Source organism: Danio rerio, chromosome 17, assembly GCF_049306965.1.
Source record: "Danio rerio strain Tuebingen ecotype United States chromosome 17, GRCz12tu, whole genome shotgun sequence".
Lineage (NCBI taxonomy): Eukaryota > Metazoa > Chordata > Actinopteri > Cypriniformes > Danionidae > Danio > Danio rerio.
Genome location: NC_133192.1, coordinates 7,455,394 through 7,467,291, shown reverse-complemented (window position 1 = coordinate 7,467,291; position 11,898 = coordinate 7,455,394). Strand labels below are relative to the sequence as shown.

At 35.6% G+C, this 11,898-nt stretch overlaps 1 protein-coding gene across 3 annotated transcripts in view; it reads left to right on the top strand.

Annotated features, from left to right (window-relative positions):
• Positions 1-3,276: 3,276 nt before the first annotated feature.
• The window catches only part of afdnb (afadin, adherens junction formation factor b), a 44,766-nt gene continuing 36,144 nt past the window's right edge, over positions 3,277-11,898 (top strand). For all 3 annotated transcript variants that reach the window (XR_012393193.1, XM_073928074.1, XM_017351740.4), the window contains exons 1-4: positions 3,277-3,490; positions 5,555-5,747; positions 7,489-7,598; positions 10,416-10,540. Coding sequence is in view for 2 of the 3 variants with exons in the window: in XM_073928074.1 (XP_073784175.1) it covers positions 3,374-3,490; positions 5,555-5,747; positions 7,489-7,598; positions 10,416-10,540 (545 nt within the window). In the remaining variant the exon portion in view is untranslated. The remainder of the gene's footprint in view (positions 3,491-5,554; positions 5,748-7,488; positions 7,599-10,415; positions 10,541-11,898) is intronic.

Below are 11,898 nucleotides of genomic sequence, written 5' to 3'. Positions count from 1 at the left end.
TAAAGAAAATGATAAATGGTCTTGAATAAGCCAAATACATTTATAGATATGGTATATAAGTATATTAATTCACTCACCTTTGAAATGGAGGCCACTTGAATGGTTTGTGAGCATAATAAAGTGCACACAACATGCCATATCATCTGATAACTGTAGGAAATAATTCCAAAAGGTAACTGACTATGTAAAGCTACATAAAAAAATAAATAAATAAAAATTCTGATTATATGCCGAGTTCAGCAGCTAATCAGCTGGAATCAGCTGAGGTGAAGTGACGGCGACCAGCGAGACCTAGCTGTCACTCAAGTGGCCACGCCCTTAATTATGCAGACTTAATAAAACTTAATATAAATGAAACTGATTAGTTATAAAAAAATTCACCCCCTCACAGTTGTCATAAAGGGTAATATTAGCTCTATAAATCAAAATCATACTTTGTACCAGGCTGTAAACACTTTTTTTCTGCTGTAAAGTTTGCCATTTTAACACTAGGCTCAATAGAACTGTGCCGTGTTATAATTTCGATGAATTGCAGTTTCAGTTACTTCTGTATTCGCTTTATGAGGGAAAGCGGGAGGTTGCTGCTTGATTCATACACATTTTCATTATCACATGATCTCTTATATAACATGCGCATACTGGAATTTGTTCAGTAAAATAGTTTCCATCGTAGTTTATGTGCATCTTTTCTTATCGAATAAAAAGTTTATTCTACTCAGTGCCCATTTTCAAAACTGATGTGCATATTGGCGCTTCCATCAACCATATCTAAAATGTGCATAAAAATAGGTAGATGGAAATAAAGCTTTTTTAATAGTATTTTCATGATTACCTGTTTCAAGTACCACAGTGAATTTTCCAAAGGTTACTGTAGTATTAAGCTGCGCTCACACTAGAGTTTGATGCGATATTCTGTCGTGCGGGGCTGCGATAAGGAGCGGGAATAAACAAGAACAAGAAGCGAGCGATTTCTCCATGTTTTAAATTTCTGTCCAGAGAGGTCATGTTTTGATCCTCGGTTGGTCTCACACAGTCAAGTGATGCGATTTCGCAGGTCAAAGTTCACCAAGCTTGAACTTTGCACCCCAGCAACAAGCGAAACTTAACGCATGACTCCATAACGCATTTCCGGTCTGACGCATTCACTTGCGTATGAAGTCTATGGGAGGAAAAGCCCAGTGTGACCGCAGCTTGATCCTTTGAAATATTCATTTTTATCATTAAAACTGTGATAACTCATTTCCATTTTGAAAGCTCACAGTAAAGTCTGTAAGATTGCAGTTAGCTAACCATGAAAAGCTAAAACATACATGGAAAACATGAAACTAAATAAAATAAAAGAATGCAAAAGATTAATTTAAATTTCTTTATTGCAGACTAGGGGCAAAATAAACTAAACAATTAATAAAAAAAAAACACACACAAATCTGATATTTTTAACTTCAATGATAGTAAATTATTTAATGGAAAACATGAAATGCAAACTAAATTAATTAAAAAAAGTTTTACCTTTTATATTTCAGAAATATACTTTTAATATCTTCATTAATTACCCCAGATATGTTTATTTAGACAGTTTATAAACGTATATTTAAATACATTGTAAAATATACCCGTAAATTAGCAGTTTTCCCTATTTTTTTGACTCATGTTTTTATTTTCCCCATTTATTTCTGCTTTTGAATCATATTATGTGATCTTGATCTTTCTTCTAACAACTTTTAACCCTGAAAAGTAAAAAAAGTGACTTTCAGAAATATTTGCAATAGTTCAAAGCAGTGTTTCTCAACTGGTGGGTCGCGACCCAAAAGTGGGTCGTGGGAACATTTTGAGTAGGTCGTGGAGTGTGTGGTCCAAAAAAACGACAAAAGTTAAATTTTTTTACTTATTTTGACTTTTATTTTGAAATGCGTGCACGACAACTCTACCGTGTGACACGTAAAATTTCATTTAATTATAGTAAAAAATGGAGACACAGCTCGCTGCAGAGCCTTTTGAGCAGAGCTGAGCTCCAGCGAGGGGGAGCATGAGCTCTCGCTCCTCCTCCTATAAGCTGTTTTAATGCGTACACCAACCCCACCCCTAACCCTACCCCCAGTGATATCACTCATAGAAGAAGTGCAAGAAAGGAGGAGCGAGAGCTCAAGCTCCCCCTTGCTGGAGCTCAGCTCTGCCCAAATGGCTCTGCAGTGAGCACCACTTGAAAAAATGTCGAAGCGCAAGTATGACCCTGAATATGTAAAGTATGGATTTACATATACTGACAACAAAAAAGACTTAAAGCCTCGGTGTGTCATAAGTAGCGAGATGCTCTCACAAGAGAGCACGAAACCTTCTAAATTAAAACGACATTTAGAAACCAGACAACATGTTTTACTAACAGTTCAGTTTAGTTCAAGGTAACTGAACCTTTCCTTGCCCTAACCAGTTTACAGTATTTGTCGTTTATACTTTGTAATATTTCTATAAATTGATACATTTTGTTAAATGATAACAATAAAATATAGTTTGTTTGTAAGTCTTGGTGATTTTCTTATGATTTATCTGTCACTACTTGTGTATGCTAAAAAAATAATACAAATTAATTTTAATTCCTACATTTGTATTATAGTTCCTAAAAATTTGGCTCATGGCTTGATGATGTAAAAATGTGGGTCCCATGGCCAAACCAGTTTCGTCTGGGTTGGTGTTGTATGTAATGCCACAAACACCATGTAGTAAACTGCCTGCAGATTTTCTGTTATTTTACAGACAGTTATTTTATTTCTCTCTATATATCATTTCTTATACATTATATTATTTTAAACGACAAAAATGTCATAAAAGTCACTTTGTTAGACTAGAGTTGAATTGTCAACATCAAAAGTCGACAGAGCAGAGATCAACATCCAATGCAATTCACAACTGTAAATAAACAGAAAACACAGTCATAATACAGAAACTAATTAACAGATATTTTGCACAGTGGATATTGGGTCCCCTTCATATAAAGTGTGTGTGGTGCACATTATAGTGGATACAGAGCTAAAGCTTGACTTCAGTAAAATCGCAATTAGATGTTATCGTCAAATGACACAATGCTTTTTAGTTGTCATAAACCAGCTTTATGTTATTTTGTGTGCTTATTTTGGTCACTATATAATAGTGAAGTGAAATTCTCTGTATATTAGGAGGACGTGATGGGAAATGAGGTTAGTCTTTACACTGTGTAAATGGGACAAACAAGCCAGAACAATCAACCATCAGTTGCAGTGTTAAACGGGCTGGAAGAAAAATCAGGGACAGAAGAGTTAGTGAGAGTAAAGTGCAGTCTTCATCAATCAGCTGGCTGCTTGTTATATTAAATATAAACTAGTTGATCGCAAACTAAGATATGAAGGAGATGCAAAGATCTGATTTGGGTCTCGAGGAGCACAGGAATCTTCAGGAAAACATCCGACGCTGGAATAAAAACCATCTGAGTCTGTTCCAGATCACTGAACCGGATGAGGTGAGTGTTGAAGATTGCACTCTCATATGTTTTGTGATGTTAGAGCTACACTTTCAAACTGTTTCTGTTGACACTTTCACAATATTTTGTATTATGATTCTGTATAATAATCTGTATATTATTATGTTCTGTATTATTTAATTTCTTGACTTGATCTTGATGTTTGGGTTATTAATGAATAACAGATGCATATTATTGCAAATATGTTACAGATATATTATTACGAATATGTATCTGAAATAGAGAAGGTCAAGCATGGGATTCGTAGTTATTAATATTTTTTATTTAGTTTTTGTTTTAGTTCTTTAAGTTTGATTTTCTTGATATATTTGGGTTTATTAATGAATAACATGCATATTATTATTAATATGTTACAAATATATTATTATTATTATTACCAATATGGGTCCCACTTTATATTAAGTGGCCTTAACTAATATGTACTTACATAGGAACTAATAGTTTATCACAATGTACTAATTGTGTAAATACATGTATTTACTGTGTACTTATGCTTGATTAAATACATGTATGTACTTACATCTGTAACTACCTTTTGTAATTACAGTTGTAAATACACTGTTGATCATCCCTTACACCTAAACCTACCCGTACCACCAAACCTGTCCATAACCCAACCTCTATACCAACCCAAAAGCACCACAAGTGTTCTCAAATGCATTATAAACACAGTAAGTACATTGTATTTATTTTTTTAAAGTAAGTACATAGTAGTTAGGGACACTTAATATAAAGTGGGACCCAGATATGTATCTGAAATACAAAAGGATTTGTAGTTATTGATTTATTTAGTTTTTGTTTGTTTTTTGACTTGATTATTATTATGAATAATAACTGCATAAAATTACAAATATGTATCTGAAATATAAAGAGGGTCAAACAGGATTTGTAGTTATTGTTTTGTTTAGTTTTGGTTAGTTTTCTGACTTAATTTTCTTGATGTTTTGGTTATTAATGAATGAAACAGATACATATTATTACATAGCAGGTGCATATTATTGCAATATGTTACAAATATGTTATCACAAATATGTATCTGTTTTTTTAAGCTAGATCTTCTTGATATTTGGGTTATTAATAATATTATTATTATAATTACAAATATGTATCTGAAATAGAGAAAGTAAAACATGAGATTTATAGCTATTTTTTGTTTAGTTTTTGTTTTTTGACTTGATCCTCTTGATGTTCGGTTCATTAATAAATAACAGATATACATTATTACATATCATATACAGTTGAAGTCAGAATTATTAGCCCCCTTTGAATTTTCTTGTCTTTTAAATATTTCCCAAATGATGTTTAACAGAGCAAGGAAATTTTCACAGTATGTCTGATAATATTTTTTCTTCTGGAGAAAGTCGTATTGTACATATTAATACAAATATGTATCAAAATGGGCGACACAGTGGCTCAGCGATTAGCACTGTGGCCTCACAGCAAGAAGGTCACTGATTCGAGCCTCGGCTGGGTTAGTTGGTGTTTCTGTGTGGAGTTTGCATGTTCTCCTCATGTTGGCGTGGGTTTCTCTCCATGTGCTCCGGTTTCCCCCACAGTCCAAACACATGCTGTATTGGTGAATTGGGCGACCCCACTTTGGCGACTTTGGCGACCCCTGTTGAATAATGAATGAAAGAGCAGCCATTTGGTCAACACTTCATTGTTTTAATAAATAAAATGAAATAAAATCGTCTAAAATTTTTAGGATTTAATTTTGTTAAACACAGTAAGGGTATTTCTGCACAGACACTATAATCTGCTGTTTTACTCCATAGAACTCCATATAAAAGCCAGAAAAGCCTTTTATGGCACAGGCCTTTCTAAAGGGTTAATGCTGCCAACTGATGATCAACAGTAAAAATGACACAATGTACCTCTTCCCAACAGGGAAAACCACCAACAATCAAGAATGTATGATTATACGCTGTCATGGCTTAATAATGGAGGTCAATGGGGCAAAAACAGCCCCCAACATAATGAAAGGGTATTCAATTTAAACAAAACATAAGGGTTAAACAATCTACTTTTTTTATTATTCTTTAGGACTCTGTAGTTCATGGAGTTGTTCGTTTCTACCTCCAAGACGATGTTTCAGGAAACTGTGCCACCAAATGCATTTGCATCTCAAGCACTTCTACCACACAAGAGATCATTGAAACCCTGCTGGAGAAGGTTCAGCGTGATGGAAACCTGCAACTTTTCCCATATTCGCTCTACGAGGTCCTAGAAAATCAAGGTGAGAACAGTGTATAATTTAACATACAGTTGAAGTCAGAATTATTAGTCCCTTTGTGTATTTTCTTCCCCAATTTCTGTTTAACTGAAAGATTTTGTTCAACACATTTGTAATCATAACAGTTTTAATGGGCCCTATCATACACCCGGCGCAATGTGGAGCAAGGCGCTACGCAATACTTGTTTGCTAGTTTCAGCTTGGCGCAAGAGTCGTTTTGAGGCAAATGCATTAGCGCTCATTTGTGCGCCCATAGGCGTTCTGGTCTAAAAAGGAAGGTGTTCTGGGGCGGACTGCTGGCGCGTTGCTATTTTGAGAAACTATAATAGATTTTTCATTAGACCAAAACAAACCCGGTCTAAACTCCAGCGCAGAGTTGCGCCTCGCTTACACACTGCTTAATACACACAAGAGAGCAATAGGCAAATATCTTTACATATGAAAAAATTTAAATATTAAGGATATATATATGATATAATAAGAATATATATAGGATATAAATATAAAGGATTAAAATATTACAAAACATGTTATTTTCTAGCCTACATAAATATGAAAAACCACTGCTTTTATGTCTTCTTCATCTCTGGAGGCTTTTGCAGATCATTCATAACAATTTGCTTTTGTATAATGTTATTATTATTAGCAGTATTATTTATTATATCCATATTTATATTTGTTTCATTAAAAACAAGCTTACATTTGCCCACCTGTCAGGTTTTAGACCATATGGGGCACAGCATGTGTTTTAGAATATAACTCAGGTTTTTAAGCACACTTCGTTATTATTGTTCATTTATTCGTTTGCTGGAAATTAGAACTGAATTTAGAAATAGTTTTGAAACTAATTCGCTTAACAAACGCAATTAATTATTTATAGACTAATTGATGTCTGTGCGTAAAGTTTCCCTACCCAAGAGCGAAAGTGAAAGTAGATAATTTATCTCTTATTCTCAAACAGTAGATGCTCTGTTTAACAGTTTTCTGTTAAAAAACTGTTAACTGTTTGCTAGTGAAATACTCAGTTTTACTCAGACTTACTTTGCATCCTGTAAATAGCGAATGCGCTTATGGCGTGACACAGCTGGCTCTTAAAGGGAATGGGAGATGAGACTCTAATTGGTTTATTCTCAAAACACACCTGTAACTCATTAAGAAAATAAACTCAACCCTTGTAGACCATGCACCATGGCGCAAAGCAGATTTTCCCGTCCTTAAATTAGCAAAACTTTGTTCTGACACGCCCTGAAAGCATTTGCGCCCTGCGTTTTGCGCTCTGCGCATGGACCGTCAAAATAGAGCCCAATAACTCATTTATATTAACTGATTTCTTTTATCTTTGCCATGATGACAGTAAATAATATATATTTTTCATGATACCAGTATTCAGCTTAAAGTGACATTTAAAGGGTTAATTAAAGTAATTAGGCAGGTTAGGGTAATTAGGGAAGTCATTGTATAACAGTGGTTTGTTCTGTAGACAATCGAAAGCAAATATAGCTAAAGGGGGTTAATAATATTGACCTTAAAATAGTGTTTAAAAAATTAAAAACTGCTTTTATTCTAGCCGAAATAAAACAAGACTTTTTTCAGAAGAAAAAATATTATAGGAAATACTGTGAAAAATTTCTTGTTTTGTTAAACATCATTTGGGAAATATTTTGAAAGGAGAACAACTTCAGCTGTATTAGTGCTCTCAGTCTTTGTTTTCAGCCACTGAATGTTCAGTGTTTTTGACATTTAGAGGAAAGACGATTACACCTTTCGGAAAAGCCTTTAATGCTTCAACTCAGCTGGAATAAAGACGCCGATGGACGATTTGTCTTGAGGAATGCGAGTTGTGCAACTTTACAGGTGTGTGAAGTCACTGACATTTTACTATAATCCACAAATACACTGTAGAAAATGCAGGGTTTCACCTGATTCCTTCATATTGTCCCAACACACCTATTAAGTTGTTTTTGCAAATGTAAGTGGATTGAACATAAAACTATTTACTTGTCTTAAAAAAAAAAACTCAAGAATTGTTCTTTCAGTCATTGATTCTTTCAGTTTTCTTCGGCTTAGTCCCTTATTTATCAGAGGACATCACAGTGGAATGAACCACCAACTATTCCAGCATATGTTATACACATGCCCTTCCAGCTGTAACCCAGTACTTGGAAACACTCTCACATTCACACACACTCATACACTACGGCCAATTTAGTTTCGTCCTGTTTACCTGTAGCGCATGTGTCTGGACTGTGGGGGAAACCAGAGCACCCGGAGGAAACCCACGTGTTACGCACTGTGTGACTCGAAGGATGAAAAGGGCTAAACATAATTATAACACAACATTTAAAAAATTTCCCTGAGACATTAGCTGCTATTGATCGACACAAAAAGTGGTTCGCTTTATTTACTCTTTATTCACACACCCCTCACTAAACTGCACTCAATGGAAAACACAGACAAAGGGTAGCGCCCACTTCCGACCTAAAGGATTAACAGAGAATCAAATATGTGTGTGTAAAATGTTTTTAACGTGACGTACTTCACTTTCCCTTCCATTTTAGTAGTTAAGCAGATTAAGCATGGGCATTCAGAATAGATGTACAATTAAAAAAAAAAACAAAAAAAAAAAACAACTTAAAGCGAACCAGAGAACAGGACAGGCACACAAATGTCTCACAGAAAGACAGAGCAGTGACAAGAGACAAGGATCACCCCCCTCCAGTCTGGTTCGAGTCATCACTGGAGTGCTTTAATGACCCCTGTCCTCTTCTGATTGGTCCACTTGTGAAAACTCTGCGAGCCAATCGGAACACCTAGATTTTAGAAGAACAGGGGGAGGAGGGAACAACTGAGCCACACCCCCAGGCATGTAACACCACGCCAACACGGCCACAGCCATTTCACCCTGCAACCCAAGAACGGTTACTCACTGAAGCTATGCAGGGCTGAGCCTGGTCAGTACCTGGATGGAAGACCACATGGGAAAACTAGGTTGCTGTTGGAAGTGGTGCTAGTGAGGCCAGCAGGGGGCGCTCAACCTGTGGTCTGCGTGAGTCCTAATGCCATAGTAAAATTGAAGGTGACACTACACTGTCAGTGGGCGCCGTCTTCTGGATGAGACGTTAAACCGAGGTCCTGACTCTCTGTGGTCATTAAAAATCCCATGGCACTTCTCGTAAAGAGTAGGGGTGTAACCCCGGTGTCCTGGCCAAAGTCCCTCTATCGGCCCTTACGATTATTGCCTCCCAATCATCCCCATCCACCGAATCGGCTCTATCACTGTCTCTCCTCTCCACCAATAGCTGGTGTGTGGTGAGCGCACTGGCGCCGTTGTCCTGTGGCAGCCGTCGCATCATCCAAGTGAATGCTACACGCTAGTGGTGGTCTGGAGAGCCCCCCCCCTCATGATTGTGAAGCGCTTTGGGTGTATGGCCATACACAATAAATGCACTATATAAATACACATTACATTACATTGCATGGGGAAAACAGGCAAACTCCACACAGAACTGCCAACTGACCACGTCGAGACCCAAACCAATGACCTTCTTGCTGTGAGGCAACAGCACTACATGCTGCACCACCGTGCTGCTCATTGTTGATTCATTTTATTCATTCAAATATTTTTTTCGGCTTAGTACCCTTATTAATCTGGGGTCGCCACAGTGGAATGAACTGCCAAATTATGCAGCATATGTTTTACCAGCCTGATCTCACAAGAAAACTTAGGTATTTTACGTTTTGCCAGTTTAGTGGCTAATTCGTACGAATTCTTACGAGTTCAGTCGTACGAAATTGTACGATTTTAAAAAGGAGGCGTGGCACCTAATCCCACCCCTAAACCCAACCGTCATTGGGGAATGAGCAAGTCGTACAAAATTGTACGAATTAGATTGTACAAACTCATAGGAATTAGCCACTAAATCAACAACTTACAAATTGCCGTGAAATTGTGTTGGTTTTACGTAGTGGATGCCCTTCCAGCTGCAACCCATCTCTGGGAAACATCCATACAGTACATACTCATTCACACTCATACGCTACGGACAATTTAGCGTGCCTAATGTTGATTTATCTCATTTTAAATTAGTTTGAACAAGCAGCCAAATAATTTTTGATTGTACACTTTAAAAAATGCTGGGTTCCACACAATCGATTTGTGTTGAGTTAACAGAAGCAGTTAAATTCGTTTTATAAATTCAAGTGGATTAAACATAAAACAATTAAGTTGTCGCAAAAAAAGTCCTTGCTTCAGCTCATTTAGTTTAAACAAACAGCAAACGTAATTTTTTTGAGTGTATGAAAGATAAATATCAGGATTTTGAAATGTAACTGTCGCCTCACGGCAAGAAGATCTCTGGATCATGTACTGGCAGAGTCAGTTGGCATTTCTGTGTGGAGTTTGCATGTTCTCCTCGTGTTGGCGTGGGTTTCCTCTGGGTGCTCCGGATTCTCCAAACATGCGGTTTAGGTGAACTGAATAAACTAAATTGGCCATAGCAAATGAGAGTGTATGGATGTTTCCTAGAGATGGGTTGCAGCTGGGAGGGCATCCGCTGTGTAAAACATATGCTGGATAAGTTGGTGGTTCATTCTGCTGTGGCGATCCCTGATGAATAATGAATGAATAAATTGAATGGTTTTTCAAGTGTGCGATCAATCCTCTCGCTTCAGAATGGCTGTGTGGAAAATAAGGACAAGGTTGGAGTCATCGAGAATTTCAAAAGGACGTTATCAAGGAAAGAGAAGATTAAAAACAAACCGAAGAAAAAAGATGTCTCTGAAAGTAAAGCCTACAGGTAGAATATCACAATTTTTGATGAATTTTTGTTCCCAGAAGCTGGTTATGAAGCATTCGTGCTTTTAAATAAGATATATTTTAACAATCATGATCCATGTTTAATATACAGTACGTTTTTTGCATTTTAAACAAGTTTGGACTGGATTTACACATTGTAGTCGTAACTTAACATTTTACAATTAAAACAATCTGATCAGCAACTTAACATTGAGTGAAATTTTTTTTTTTTTACATTTTTTTTACATTTTAAATTTGTTTTTTTTTTTATCATGGTTTGACCGCATTTTTTAACACATGACACTCTTTTTTTATTAATTAAAAATGGAAAAATCGCACCACTGGAATAAATGAATTTGTATGCAAGTTTAAACTAAATATTTCTCATAAAAAAACAGATTTATAAAACTGGTGTTCAACAATAAAACAAAAATAAATCAACAAATATTTATCTGATCAGTTTTTAAAGTTTTTTAGCAAAAGTTTTTTTTTATCAGTTTTTTAGCAATTTTACTAGCATTATATATATATATATATATATATATATATATATATATATATATATATATATATATATATATATACATACATACATACATACATACATACATACATACATACATACATACATACACACACACACACACACACACACACACACACACACACACACACACACACACACACACACACACACACACACACACATAGTTGAAGTCAGAATTATTGGCCCCTTTTAAACTTTATTTTATTTATTTATTTTTTAATGTTTCCCAAATGATGTTTAACAGAGCAAGGAAATGTTCACAGTATGTCTGATAATATTTTTTTCTTCTGGAGAAAGTCTTATTTGTTTTATTTTGGCTAGAATAAAAGTAGTTTTTAATTTAAATTTTACAGTAAACATGCAATACTGTAAAAACATACAGTATACAGCAAGATAAATGGTGCTATCACAGTAAATATAGTATTATTGCTTTATTTATTAAGTTACTGGTGAACAGCTCCCACTAAATTACTGTAGATTTCACAGGAAATAGTTACCAATGTAAATCATGTACAATACGAGCAAATTGTCAACTTGGGAGTGTTATGTAATTTCTGAATGTGATATACAGTACTGTGCAAACGTTTTAGGCCAACATTAAATCTGTTCTTTTACTAGCAGTATGATAGATATGTGAATGGATATATAATGGTTCACTAATTGCAGTGAAATCCTATTTGGAGACAGAAAACAGCTGATGAAACACAGACAGTCATGAAATGGCCTTCACAGTGTCCAGACCTGAATATTATAGAGGCTGTATGAGATCACCTGGACAGAAAAAAAATGATGAGACACTCTAAACCTAAAAG